General features: G+C 38.7%; 3 protein-coding genes and 1 long non-coding RNA gene across 5 annotated transcripts; 3 read left to right on the plus strand and 1 right to left on the minus strand.

Moving 5' to 3' along the window:
* Positions 1-224: 224 nt before the first annotated feature.
* On the plus strand, positions 225-5,885 carry ppp1r42 (protein phosphatase 1, regulatory subunit 42). 2 transcript variants are annotated; one of them, XM_077736285.1, is made up of 9 exons: positions 225-319; positions 398-554; positions 657-823; positions 895-1,033; positions 2,077-2,193; positions 3,597-3,714; positions 3,794-3,922; positions 4,438-4,523; positions 4,596-5,885. In XM_077736285.1, the coding sequence occupies exons 2-9, from the start codon at positions 423-425 to the stop codon at positions 4,662-4,664; spliced, it is 957 nt and encodes a 318-aa protein (XP_077592411.1). In that variant the 5' UTR covers positions 225-319; positions 398-422; the 3' UTR covers positions 4,665-5,885. The 2 variants fall into 2 exon arrangements, with proteins under 2 accessions (XP_077592411.1, XP_077592410.1); XM_077736284.1 differs by lacking the exon at positions 225-319 and having other exon boundaries at positions 330-554.
* Positions 5,366-7,704, plus strand: tcf24 (transcription factor 24). Its single transcript, XM_077736286.1, has 3 exons — positions 5,366-5,512; positions 6,104-6,481; positions 7,187-7,704. The coding sequence occupies exons 2-3, from the start codon at positions 6,113-6,115 to the stop codon at positions 7,289-7,291; spliced, it is 474 nt and encodes a 157-aa protein (XP_077592412.1). The 5' UTR covers positions 5,366-5,512; positions 6,104-6,112; the 3' UTR covers positions 7,292-7,704.
* Positions 5,793-14,488, minus strand: mcmdc2 (minichromosome maintenance domain containing 2). Its single transcript, XM_077736287.1, has 15 exons — positions 14,342-14,488; positions 14,149-14,279; positions 14,019-14,078; positions 13,616-13,811; positions 13,419-13,541; positions 13,227-13,328; positions 11,978-12,106; positions 11,359-11,596; positions 11,088-11,293; positions 10,863-11,029; positions 10,616-10,795; positions 10,419-10,558; positions 9,947-10,056; positions 9,665-9,870; positions 5,793-6,400 (listed from the first exon to the last, which is right to left on the minus strand). The coding sequence occupies exons 1-14, from the start codon at positions 14,436-14,438 to the stop codon at positions 9,704-9,706; spliced, it is 2,046 nt and encodes a 681-aa protein (XP_077592413.1). The 5' UTR covers positions 14,439-14,488; the 3' UTR covers positions 5,793-6,400; positions 9,665-9,703.
* Positions 7,960-9,650, plus strand: LOC144209784 (uncharacterized). Its single transcript, XR_013329235.1, has 4 exons — positions 7,960-8,100; positions 9,030-9,067; positions 9,273-9,324; positions 9,530-9,650. It is a non-coding gene; the product is annotated as an uncharacterized LOC144209784 (long non-coding RNA).
* Positions 14,489-14,691: the final 203 nt, after the last annotated feature.

Consider the following 14,691-nt stretch of genomic DNA (forward strand, 5'->3'; position numbering starts at 1 on the left):
TTTCTTATATTTTTAATATTTCTATGAGTGGATTCGACGTGAAGTATGTATGTGACGTGCCACAAGCCATAATGTGCTAAAATATTAGCATCAACGGCTAAAAACACGAGCCTGTAACGATCTTTTTGATGCTTAAATGCCGTATACATGCTATATATTAATACAATGTGCGTGTTTTATTTTTTTTACCCCCTTGCGTACGCGAAGGGAATGGTTTATGTCGCACAAAATGTTGACATAATGACAAGTTCGAGTGAAGGGTTGGGTTATATGACGTCATGACCACGGTGGTGAAAGACCCTGACGTATATTTCACATAGTAGGAACAAATTTAGCGACAAAAACCACATTTACTGTAATTAGAGTTAATAGCATATACATTATGATTTTCCCATAGGAGTGAAAGGGACCGAAGGCTCATCATGGTACGCCTGACTACAGAACTGATCGCCAAGTCTAAAAACAACTTTAAGAAAAAAATAGGCCTCTCCCTCCAGGACTACCTTAGGACCCTTACACACCTCCATTTCTCTGGATATAACATTGAAGACATTGTGAGTAAATGTTTGTCCTTGACTCATTAAACTAAATGTGGGCTACGGTAACCAATGAGAATAAAAAATAGAATAATGACAGGTTTATTTACCTTTTTCCAGGGCGACCTTTCGGAATGCCGTAACCTCAGCGTCCTCTACTTATATGACAACCAGGTCACACGCATCCACAACTTGGACTTTGCTCACAATTTGACTCATCTGTACCTGCAGAACAATAACATTACACTCATTGAAAACCTGTCCCATATGCGCAAGCTCTACAAACTGTGAGTGTCATTTTTTTTTTTTACCATTTATGTGGTCATCACGTTTTAGGACCCACACGTGTGTTTTCCAGCTACCTGGGAGGTAACAAGATCTCCATGTTGGAGGGCCTGGAGAACCTGGGCGAGCTGGAGGAACTCCACATAGAGAGTCAGAGGTTGCCCCCAGGGGAGAAGCTGCTTTTCGACCCCAAGACCCTGCGTTCCCTGGCCGTATGACCCACTTTTCTTCCTTTTTTCCACTGTATAAAAATAGTTCTCCATCCTTCTCCACTTGAAAACGATGTAGCGAGGTCAGATAAGAAGCTAGAAACACACACGAAGGTTACAAGTCGGGCTGGTTGGTGGTCCATGTAAAGGGGATGTTGTTTGAAGATGTCAAAGAGCCCTGTGTGGCTCAGTTTAACGGCTCAAGACGTGTTCGGGTTCTTGTTTGTTTAGATCATTCAAAGAAATTGCTGTGCAAATTGAAAGAGTTCCAGATTTTTTTTTCGCATAAATGTTGCTATTTCACAAGTTTATCAAGGTGACTTAGATTGTAAGAACTAGTGTTAATACAGAAAATGACTTCACTTGCATTGGGAATTTGGGAAATCCAGCATTACGACCCTTTGCAAATGTTTAATTTACATTTCGAAATTCATGACATCTATACGACTGTTATAAAAAATGACAAATGAATAATCAAGATAAGAATTTGACTCACTTGTGACGTTTAAGTAGTGTTGACAGTCCGCAGAAGACAGTAGAATGACCATTTTCTGTCCTGTAATGAAGATTCTCCTACTACAAAATTGCAGAATTGGCACATCTCACAAGGTTAATTTAAGTCTGACAAATTAATACAGAAGTGTGACAAAATATTCAGAAATCTCATGGCATAAAAAGTCTCACAAAAGTCTTACAAATAATAATCTGGCTCAGGTTCAAGTATTAAAACATAATTATAAGGTTTGCCGAGGTCTCAAGAATTTCATGAGATTTACATTGTCCAAAAATACACTAAAGTCCTGAATTTGTATTTTAAACTGAGTTAGTAGGAAATATAAAGTCTTAATAAATGCTGAAATCTCATAAGATATTAAAATTCCTCCTGGGATTTATCTTGGGATTTTTTAAAAGTCACACAAGATGTGTTGAAGTCTAGAAAATGAAAAGTCCAACTGTCACAAAAGTTTTAAAGACAATGCTGAAGTCTCATAAGATTTTGTACGAAATCTCAATGAAGTCTCCTGAACCTTTTCTCATTTTCCCAGAAATCTCTGTGCGTCCTCAACGTGAGTAACAACAACCTGGATGAAATCTGTCACCTGGCCGTACTGACGGAAATCCAGCATTTTTCCGCCTCTGAAAACAAGCTCCACGACGTAGAGGTAAAACTACATTTTGCTTAAATGACTTCCCCCTTGAAGTTTGCCCGACTCGTGATTAGCGCAAAGGCCCTCACGCATGAAATGATATGGGGATGCGGGTTCTACACAACCGAATCCTACAAATCTCACCGTGGGCTCCAATGACTCTCTGGAGGTTGGAATTATACAGAAAATCAGTGAGGTGTTCCCTGGAGAATTTTGCTTGTTGACAGCTTAAAACGAGCGCCAGGTATTGCTTGAAAATTTTTTCCCCTTTACATCCTATTGGGAATTTCCTCATTCCCTTGTAAAGGGCGTCTCTAAACTTGGGACCGGGAATTGTTTTGAGGAGGTCAATTTTCAGAATGCTCTATTTAGTAATTTTCCAAATTTTTGCACCAATTCAACCATTTTTTTTAATTATTGGGATTAATAAGCGGGCTACTGGGCCTATTACAAAACTATTAGTTAGTATTTTTTTTAGTCTATTAAACCGTTTTATAAGTGCGCATTTTTGTATATTTTTAATGTATAACACAATAGATTTCTGTCATTTCACCTTATTTTTTTAAATAAGTAGGGCTCTTTTTGAAGGAAATCCTGGCACAACTATTTGTAAACTTTTCCAAATTGAGACCTTAGCATAAAACAACCTATTTTACATTTATTAGTTTACAATGAAAAGAAAATTTGCCAATTGAATTGCTGTACTGCAAGTCAATTTTCTTTGCCTTGTATCTCATAATTTATACAAAACGTCTGCCCCTTTCGATCCCCAAAACACAGGCCTCCACAAGAATCAATTCAGCTCTCCTCCTAGAAAAAAAAATAGATTATGACAGGCAGTCAGCTCGGGTGACAAATGGGTAGCATCTTCGTCATCAATCGAAGTACTGGTCAAATGCAGGTTCATAACTGGCCCATCATTAGCCCGGCTGAGTTGGAACTCCCAGCATCCCTCTGGAACTGAAGGGGGGGCGATTTAGTCTCAGTGGCTTCTGAGTGACGGCCCTGACACGATCATTTATCAAAGCTGTGCTCAGCCCCCTCACCCCAACACATACACCTCCCCTGAACTGATTGCAGCGCACTGGGTAAAGTGGAAGCGCTTTAGCCAAGACAGGAAGGCAATGAACAATCAGAGCGTGTCCAGAGAGCGTTCATATTTCCACGGCGTGGATTAATGTGCCTTTTGGATAAACACACAAGTGCAGACCCCTGGGGGACACTTGAAGTTAACATGAAACCGGCGACACTGTTTATTAAAGCAGACTGATGGCTTGTTTATGGACTTTGCATTATACGTTCTTCCGTGTTTGTCTCTGATTAGCTACATACTAAGAAGGGGATTTATACTAGGTATTTGGGAAAGGTGGCATGTGTTAACACAAAAATTGAGATGGGTTTTTTTCTCTATGCTACAGGAGCTTGAAGATGTTTTGGGGTCTTGGCCTTGGCTCATTCAAATGGATCTACGGGGAAATCCTGCGTGTAAAACTGCCAAATACAGAGATAGAATGATTACGGCGTGCAAAACACTACGTAAAAAAAAGATCATTTGTTGGGTTTTTTTTGGGGGGGCTTTTAAGGTCAAACGTGTTTCAATTGTTTGTATTTTTAGGGGTATTAGATGACCGGGACATTAAGGAGGTGACTCGGCAGTTTCTGGTTAACTGGAAAGCATCCAAAGAATCCAAGAAGAAGAAAAAGAAAGAGACAACGGGACAGATTAAACCCTCGATGGTAACAAGTAAGGGATCGCTGTTAATTTCTATTCAATCTTCATTCTATTGAATCATTAAAAATTAAGATAGGGGAGTAAATTTTATTGAAAATTTAATGTTCAAATGGTGTATTTTTCTAAAGTACAGTTTGAATATGGACAATTTAATTGACTTACTCTTTTTGTGCAATTTGGAAAGGCTTATTTTATATTTTGGCTCAGTTTTAAAATTTAAACAATAGTTTGGAGATTTAATTTTTTAAAGGGGACTTGATGGAAAATGGTTGAGAAGGGTTCAAAATATTTTTATATAATGAGGTGGTTTTGTATTTAAAATTATGTATGTTATAATGTCTCAAAATTTTTAGATAAAAATTATGGGGTAATAACTGACAAAAAATGATGCATTACAATTATTTATATTTAAAGAAGTAAATTTGAAGCCTTAAGGGAATATAAAATAAACTAATTTGAAAAAATAGAAGCTGTAGAACATAATATATTGTTATTATAGTAATTGTACCTTGCGTATTGTGTCCTAGATATTAGCGGCCCGGTTCAGGTTGGCCGTCCGCCTCACGTCTGCTGTCACGTACGCGCAAGACTGGGAGCCTCTGCATCCTCACAGGTTAATTAACACTCATTTTATGATTCCATAATCTTCCAATTAGGGAAAATAATACATTTAATTGTCTTCTAGGGTTCTGCAGATAAAAAGCTCCCTGCGCCGAGAGCTCAAATACATCACCGTCACATCAGGCTTGTGTAAAAACGGAGGATTTTTATTTTAAATATAAAAAGTCCTTAGATATAATTTACTGCTAGAAATACCACATTTCTGTCTATGTTCTCGTATGGTTTAGTCTTGATTGAAATTATAAATCGCAAATTGTGACACGGACATCCGATTGTGAGCGAGGTAATTAGGCAAATAAGCTTACTTGACCTTCCTCTACTTAGTTGAATTATTAGCCGCGCAGGATACTATTACTCAGGCCTGTAACAAAAACAAGACATTTTCTCCCTTGTTGGAGCCATTTTTTATAAAGAAAAAATCTTTGTTGCTGTAATACAGTTATGAAAAAGTAATAACAATGTTTTGGGGGAATTTTTACAGCACTAAGCTTTAGCGTAGCCTATTTTAATTTAACATGGCATCCCAAGAGGATTCATTAAGAAACCTCTAGAGAATTTCCTCACTGTTGATTGCAAAAATAACTTTTTTTTTTGGCATATCACCTTCTTAAGTTGTGTTCACGGTCTACTGCAAGAAGCCTTTTTGATGGACAGGCCTTTCATCCTCGGAGTTAGAGGGGTTGAGAAAAAAAGGGGTCATTTTCTGATAGGCTCGTCAAGGCAGCCAATTAGAATGGTACTGCGGCCTTGAGCGGCCAGAGTGGAAAAGGAAGGGAACGCAGCCCTTAAGACGCAAACAAGCAGAGAAGGAGAAGAGGGAAAGTCAAGAGTCATACTGGGAGGTGATTAATTGATACGTGAAAGCTATTTGTGAGAGAATTTATTTTTTATTTGACCCAAGTGGGGCGTCCTGGGGACAATTTAGTGGCTTTTTCAAGGGTGGTATGCGGACTTTGATGACGCCTTATTGGAGAACTTCAGGTTGGTTTTGACTTTGTTTTTGGACATGCTATTTTTTGCTTTTAAAGACTGGTCAAATTGGCCAATGTTACACTGTATTATTACACGAGTTGAAGTATGGGCTTCATTTCGAAGGGAAATTTAGTATGAGTGTGTGTTACTCAAAATTATTGAATTATTTCTATTTAATTTGAAATTTGTGTACTTAAGAAACTTACAGCAACTTGAAAACGCTATTATATAATCAATTGAAAATTGTTTTATAATAATTAAAAATGGGGGTGAATTATACTTATTGGTTATTGTTTTGATGGGTGAAACTGACCCATATAAGAAAAGAATGTATTAAATATGTAATGTTTGGATTTACAATAAACTCAGATTTATGCAAGAATACTGTTTACTCATTAAGAGACAATCTGTTTACATTTTATGAAGATTTTTCTGGTAAGTTCTTTTTTCTGAGCTAAATTGAGCAATGAGGACTTATAACAATTTGTGGTAACTCTTCACTATTCACTATTTTGCTTTTTCGTTAAATTATGTCCTACTTTGAGTCAATTAAACCGTGAGTGAACTTTAACGCAACATATGTGTCATCGAACTCGTAAGGTCAATAAAATGGTCGGGAGGCAGACGCACCGATTGGACAGCGTGACGGTGGTGGATGACAGCCCAGGATCCAGCCCGAGCTCCAGCCCCGCGGGTCGGGCGGCATCGCAAGGCGGCGGCGGCAGGGGGCGGCCGGCGGCGGCCAACGCGGCGAGGGAGAGGAGCCGCGTGCAGACTTTGAGGAACGCCTTCCTGGAGCTGCAAAGGACGCTGCCGTCGGTGCCTCCCGACACCAAGCTGTCCAAGCTGGATGTGTTGATACTGGCCACCACGTACATTGCCCACTTGACTCGAACTCTGCAAGAAGAAGGAGTCGATGAAGGCGAAAGCCAGGCATTGCATTCGCTCAAAGGGCAAGGGTATCTGCACCCAGTCAAGGTTGGTCAAACACTAACTTTATCAAATATTTTGTCCTATCTTTCTATCATATTTGTATTATTGCATGGGTTTAAATATCATTAGAAATGTTTTTTCCCAATTGGACTATAGGAACCAAAATATGAACCTATATTGTATCACCTCTTATTTGAAGTTTTACATTGGCAGAAAAAAAATACAGTCAGTTTTAAAGCAATTACAATTATACAATACACACATTTTACATTTCACAATTACAATAAACTGTATGTAATGTAAACTACTATTTGTACTACACTTAACAAATTTAATTAACAGCCATGGTTACATATTTCTACTATGCATCTGTCTGTTATTCTTTTTATTTCTGAGTTGGTCCTTACCATATAAACAGAGAAAAAAAATCAAACCATCGTAGCGTTAACCAAAATATAGGATTATAGACACTATTAAAATTTAGAGAAAACTTTCAAAGAAATTAAATTATTCTACAATAATGTTTAACGGTATACTTTGAGCTCACTTACCTCTGGCACCACACTTACCTGTATCACTCCAATATAGTCAAAAGATAATGTCATGTATTTAAGACATTGACAGCAATAGATGTCCATTTAATTTCACTGTCCCCAGTCAAAATAGACCATATCGCTCTCAATAGTAGCCAATGACTGAATTATATTTTATCAAGACCTATATGTCTAATGCAAACATATTCTGTCACAGAAATGGCCAATGAGATCCAGACTGTACGTGGGAGCGAGCGGCCATTTCCTCAATACTCCTGAATCTGAGGACCAAGGTCCATCATCATCATCTAAGTCCAAATAAAGCCTCCAAATGGTCGCCATTTGCATGAGATGTGCTGAAGGACACCCAGTATATTCCACTATAGCTATACAGGGAGAAGGAGTGTAAATTAATATATGATGTCATGTGTTATTTTTTTTGTGTTGTTGTTGTTTCAGTCTTGTTTGCAATGTGGAGCTCAATACACCTTTCAATTTACATACCACCTTTCAATTTAGTATGATCTTTGGCTATGATAATAATAAGGCCGTCATGTTTGCAGTGTGCACCTTCGGCTTTTGCACTAAAATGGATGTGTGAGTAAGTTAACATCTGTCATGTGAAGTGGTCTGTCAGGGGGTCAACAATAGGGGGCTCACAGGCTCAAGCTCCCTGCTATGCTAGTTTTTTTAACATGTGCATGCTTTGAAATGTTGGTGAATGAAAAGATAGGTTTGAAAATGATGTAATTATATTGTACTATATATCAATACTATTTAAGAGAAGTAAAGATTAATAATTGTGAAAAAAGTGGGTCCACATTAATTGAATGTAAAAAAATCGTTATATTATCAAATATTTTTAGAAACACGGTGGAATATAATTATTTTAAATATATACGTTTATATCATCTAATATTTTTAGAAACACGGTGGAATATTATTGTTTTCGGTTAGTTTCGGCTATTTAGGGCGTCATCGGTCATGTTAGAGCTAAGTGCGCACGCGCGGTAAGGTCCTTCCTTTCCAGCAAGAAATCGAGAACCATGAGGCGGTTTGCCTCGTTACTCCTGCAAATCGTGACATTTTGACTAGATTTTCGACAGATCGTATAGTTTAACACATGAAAAGGTGAGTTAGAGTAACTGGGTCTAGTAATATTGGATCGTAATGCATTTTCTGCACTGTATTTAGTTGAAGACGTTGGTTAGCTGTAGGAATGTATGGGGCGAGATCGCATGGTGACTACGTAGACATAAAGAAACGATCGCTTTAAAGTTAGGTTATTTTGAAGTTTTAATCGTTTGTTTACATTTAAAAGAGGTAAGTATACATTTGTGGGTCGTCCACTAAAATACCGCGCAAAGATCAGAAACCCAAATTTAAAGTAGTAATATAAATTGGTGTTGTCATGGTTACTGTAAACAATTATTTTACATAGTTGTAGTAAAATATCTATCTGATTTCAAACCATGTGCTTCAAAATTACAATTTCTAACTTAGTGAAGCCTGCCATTAATTGATTACGTTGCATCACATCTCCCTTAAGGTGAAGTTATTAATCACTACAATAGACAGGTGAAAGTGTCTAAATTTGTCGCTGCCCAAAGGGGGCGTGACCCCTCGGCCATTATTAAGACGATCCTTACAATTTGAGGAAACAAGGTCGCGGCAGAGGTGGTGACCCGATGTTGAACCCTCGGCCTCAGACGCTCATGTCCCCCAAGTCCCCTAACTGTGTCGTGTCGGTGCACTTTGACCTTTAGGTGATCCGTCAACTGTATTGGCGATCCCGTCAGTGTACCCTCACTTAATCGATAAAGCTCATTCTAGGGGTCATTATGAGTAAGATGTCATTTTAGGGGAGAATAATGTTGTATTAGGAGTACAAATTAACTTGCAGCATGAAATGATGAGTTCACATATTTGCCGTTTACCCGTCAGACAAACAAATGGTGAGACGTGATAACTGAATTATTTGCTGCAAGACGGGAGCCATTTTGTGTAGAATTGGTGTAAATGATTGTGGAAGTAATGTTTTCGTCCCTTTGTGATTACAGGCAAGCTGCTCAACTGTGAAAAATTAACATCTTTCTCTGTGAGTAAACCATAAAAACTATACAACACCAACCCGTCTATACCAGAAGCGTTAATGATGAGCTCAACTTTTTGCCGTTTACCCGTCAGACATAAGAACTGGTGACATTTTGTCGACTGAATCGCTTGATGGAAGACAATCAATATCTGTCTCCATGCACAAATACAATTGAAGACTGTGAAAGTGACTTTTTCCCCCTTTACAGGACATCACTAACCACAAGGGACTGAATATTGAAAGGCTCGCTTCATCTTGTGGTAAGAAAACTGTCAAATTGACAATCCTTCATTTTAATGGGCATAATGATGAGCTCACCTTTTTGCCGTTTACCCGTCAGACAAAAAGAGTGGTGATACTGTGACTACTGAATTCCAATGCAAGAACATTATTGTACATTAGTAAAATTGCTTCACATATTTAATGCCACCATTTCTTTCTTTTTTTTTTTTTTTGCTTCGACAGATAAACAGCAGAGTTCCAGACACCGAAAATAAATCATACTTTAGCTCTACCCGGGTTATGTATTTAAAAATGTTCTGTCCTATATGTAATTTTCTGAAATAAAGCATTGAAAAAGAATGTACTTGTTGTCCTTACTTATAACTGGTGTGTTGTATACATCAAGGCTATCTTCTGCTACTCTTCTGTAGCATACACATCTGATTGCGGGGCGTAGGAGTTTATAAAGCGTAAGATGCTCTGGTGGAGCTGCTCTAGGGATCGGTCTCTCCTAAGCAGGCTGTCCGCATCTCCCAGGTCGCCGGGAAACACGGCGTCGGGTGGGATAACCAACACGCCTGTCCCTTTTTAAGAGATGTGTATTTTAGTCATGGAAAAAATTGAAGTGGTGTTAATTAAAAAATAAAAACTTAAGTGTACCATGCTTGAGAGTAATTGAGTTTTCACAGAGGAGAACGGCAATCACTGCATCTTCCTCAAGTACTTGCCGTCGCAGGCTTAATTTGCAATGGGCCTCTGCTAACGAGATCCTGTTACAACAAACATGAAAAGAATCATTCAATAATCACTTGCATTTTTCATGAATGAAATTGTGATGAAAAGGTAATTGAAGTTTCACGCCATTGATTATTTAACATATTTTTTAGTAGTGATTTTGAATGGCAGTGACAACAGTGCCACTACGTGGATGCTAAAGGTACTTCAAGTGCATATATTAACCTACAAATGAAGTAAAATGAGACCACATTTTATTGAGACATTGTACAAAAATATCACTAGCAGCTACTCATTCTAACATGTGATAAATATTTTAAATTTAAAACAAACTATTCTAGATATTCCAATTTTCAAAATTTTACTGCACTTTTGATTAAGATGAAACTAAACTTACAACAATTTGATGGACGCCACAGACATCTCACTGCTGTGGCTTTTCGAGCGGACAGTTCGGCTAGCCATGTAATAGCCATGTATTATCATCTGTGCGCTGGCACTTAAATCTGCGTGCAGGTTTTGGGCATATGCCACCAACTGGTGAGAGAGAAAAAACAAATCAAGAACTAAAGTACAGTTCAAATGTCTCAGTACCTCCTTGTAGTCTTCACTGGAGATGTCCACCAAGGACGGGTAGAGACGTTCCCCAGGATGTACTGCCTGCTGAAGGGTATGCACAGCCTGTGCAAGGGCAACTTGGTTCCCCGCATTATCCACACATTGAACCACCAGTCCAAAGCGGTCTGCCAATTGAGGCGGCATCGGCCCCAATTCCTGTCAACACAGCAATAATGCACTGCGTTATTCTATATACAACCAGGTAACTTAAAATGACACAAACCGCTGTTCCCAATGTGGCGTCATAGTCCTTGTTGGACCTCCAAGGAGCTCGTGTGGAGTCTGTGAGGGCCCAGAAACTGCATAATACAGGGAAAGACAGATGCTGGTCCACATCTTCGCCATACTTCTTCCCGGGGATGAATACGGTCACTGTACGGCTGTCCAGAGCTGATGTAGCAAAAATAGTTTTCACAGGGCTAAACAAGTCTCATAAAGATGTAGCTACCTGACTGAATAGCATCTAGTTTGTCCTTTTTGAAACCACTCAGGTCTCCAAGCATGCAAACGCCACCACCGGCAAGCAGAACAGAACCAGCATGGATGTTGGCAGTGCCTGCCCCATGCTCGTCCTGGGACAGGGATGCAAACAACTGCCCTGAAGCTGGATGTCGCACCCCTCGTTGTGCTAAGCTCAAGGCATATACCATTAACCTGCCAAATAAGAAAACTATAGTGCAAATCATTGAGAAAGATATAATAGATTAAGAGCATTTTACCTGTCTAATATGAGTTTGTCATCTGTTGTTACCAAGAGGTCCAAGTTGAATAGTGTGTTTTTTTCATTTGTTTCAGTTTGTACCAAGCTGAGAAGTAAGCAGTGCTTCAGAGTGTTGAAAAGACCAGGAGGAACCACATCCAGACCAAAGCAATGAGTGATCACAGCTGAGAACCTCCAAGGGGAATCTCTAGTAGCTTTAAGCAACTCCTTGAACTTGTTGTTTATTTCATGTGGATCTACATGTAAATGAATAGAAAAAAATCAACAAAACATTTCCATTTTTTTAAAAGAATTACATTTTAAAAGTCATCAAGAATTGCTCCAAAAGGAATTGACTTGAAACAAGTAGGAAATGACCCCAAATCAACACAAGGTGACTTCTAAATGTCTCAAAATCAAAAGGAATTGACCCACAATTGCCTCATAATTAACAGGTGACCCTAAAAAAAGAAAGTGTCTGAAAAATCAAAAAGGTAGTGACCCTGAAAATCCCCCCAAAATAAACAGCAGGAAAATAATTCAATAAAATGCTAGCATCCTCACAGCTGCTATTCTAATTTAAACCACACTAGCTCACATTACTTAACCCAATGTTTATTTTCAGTGGTCTCCCTTACACTCCGGCTCCCACGGCTGGACGCTGTTTGCCTCTACGCTCCAAGTGATGTTGGGAGCCCGGTGAACGTGCGCGGGGATGCCTATCACTCGGTAGCGCTGACCGATGCTCATCACGTTACAAAGCTCATCTGTAGGCAGGCAAACAAAGCAATCAGTCTCAAAGGGAGCGCAAAAACTTGCATGCCACCTACCCGCCACTGCCAAGACAAACAAGCGTGAGGCCCTTTTAGAAACAAAGATTCGGCTGTAAGCGAGTCGTAATGAGCCCCCCCCTTTGCACCTATTAACATGTTAGTAACGGGAAGCCGGTGTATTCCATTCCAGAATATGTTAATCCCAGCCGCCGAGTTTTGCTTAACTCTCAAGGGGTAGTGGCTGGACAGCGTTACAGGCAAGGGTAGAAACACTTAATACCCCTCCGAACTAGGCAGCGACATGTATTTATTTGAACTATTCCCCCTGCAAAGTTTGTGTTCCGAAGTGAGTTTCATTCAGCAGAGCGACACAATATTAATGAGAAAACTCCACCGACGTGACTGTGTGTAAATAGTCGGAATTAAAATCCCATTATTCAGTGTTAGGAGTGAACATAATGGATGAGGGAGTACGTTTTACAAACAAATAGCGGTGGTTTAAATGTTTGGGCTCTTAATTCAAAGCACCTTTGTACCTTAATAATGAAATTTGATATGCCTGCGCTAATTTGATTTACGGTTTTCCCAACAACAATGACATCATTATACAGTGGAACCTCCAAATTTGTGCTTTAATTCTACAATATTATTTACCCATGGGGATAGGAGTAAAGAATGTTTCCACCCATTGTAAAGGCCTAATAAAGTATAACATTCATCTCAGATACTCTGACATCTTTGTATTGTAGCTGGAAAAATACATTAAAAAACTCAAAGAAAATACTTCACTATTTTTCTTATACTTTATTCATTTGCAGTCTGCGTGAAATTTTGCCTAAGGAATGCCTAAGCAGATACAAATATTTTTTTTGTAGGCCACAATCTAAAAATTTAACCATGTGGGTGGCTGGTCTCAAAAGTACTATATATTTTTTATTATAATAATCCTTATTTGTTTATTTTTAAATAACTGCTGTATAAGAATTAAATAGTATTATAAGTGGTAACATTTGAATTTTCTAGTTAAAAACGATAGGAACCTTGAGTACAGTGGCTTAATATATACCAAGACCTTTACTGTACTTTTACTGCTCTGGAAACATACAAAAAGTACCTCTAAGAAACAGTGTAATTGATTGGTATCTGAGCGAGCTCTGTTGATGGCCACGGAGAACATTGAGTGCGTCGCTGTGAATCAGTTCCACAAACTGCTTGTCTGTCATAAAGAAACATCATTATTTAGAGGATTTGTGCTTATTACCAATAAACAAAAAATATAAAACATGTGTTTTGTACTCTTCCTTACCTCCCAATACTCTGAACTTAACATCCTCTTTGAGTGCTGAAGTGCAGGCATTGCAGATAAAATCCTTTCTCACTGTCACAGACTCTGTGGCTCCAGGAGTGTGAACCCGAATAGTGTGGAATCCTAAAACAGTCAAGGTTATGGTAGTTTTCAAAATTCATGTGCTAAAATATGGTTATTAAATTACAGTTCCTTACCCTTAGAAAATGGACAATTATCATTACTGCAGAGGAACCTGGCCCCCCGAGTGTATTTGGTGACCCTAGTTGTAGCTATAACCAGGCCTTCCATGACAACAGGCATCATTTTGGGACGCATACGAGGGAAACTGGCCAAGTCCAAGTTGTACTCGGGAAATGGGGGCAGGTGCGTTAGCTTCAAAATGACGTGAACCTCAACAGACACAAAAGACAATTTGTTACTAGCCTGAAGCTAGCATTTGTAACCAGGTGGTCCTCATTACTAATTAGCAGTGAACACAAGAGTTGGGCATTATTCATGCATTTCTATTACTGTTTTATACATTTATAGTAACAAAAACATATGTAAAACATATTCTTGGAGTATACCCCTGGTATATCGTTAAATAGTTTCATTTACCTGGCATTCTGTATGTATTTTGTCCACGAGTGATAGCGTCTTTATGGCCGCAAAGCAAACCTACAAAAAAACGAATTACTATTAACTCAAAGAATTAGTAAGGTCATAACTCATCTCTAAATGTCCTTACAGACTGAAAAAGAGTGGTAGCTCGCTGGTGGTCGTGCAATATGCAGTTAGCCAGCTCAGCGTCCAACTCAATCACATCAGAGAGGCCGACATTAATACAAAAGCGGTACACTGCTTCGTCGTGCTGGTGGTCTATTAGCATAAATGAATGATAATTAGCCCCAAACTAAGTGGAAATTAAAAGTTTACTTTACCGTGAAACGACTGGCAGTCGTGGGCGAGTTTCGAAAGGCTGCCGCTGGTATTTAAATAGGAAAGGACGGACTTTTGTAAACTAAGGAGGTCCGACATTTTTAAATGGAATGACTCCTTCTTCTTTTGCTAATTCTTGCTAAAAGACGTTTCTATGGCAACTAAGCAGAAGTAGCGGCAAAAATGAGTGATGTCATCAAAATGGGCCACCGTAAAGTTTCGATATTGGGGGAACAAATACTTACTTTCTAAATCCAATACTTAAATTGATTCTGAAATATATTTTTCATCACAACTATTTGTGAAAAGGATTTTGTATGCAGTATTTATCTTAACTTATACATTTGCCCTA

Source organism: Stigmatopora nigra, chromosome 16 (assembly GCF_051989575.1).
Source record: "Stigmatopora nigra isolate UIUO_SnigA chromosome 16, RoL_Snig_1.1, whole genome shotgun sequence".
In the NCBI taxonomy this organism is placed as follows: domain Eukaryota; kingdom Metazoa; phylum Chordata; class Actinopteri; order Syngnathiformes; family Syngnathidae; genus Stigmatopora; species Stigmatopora nigra.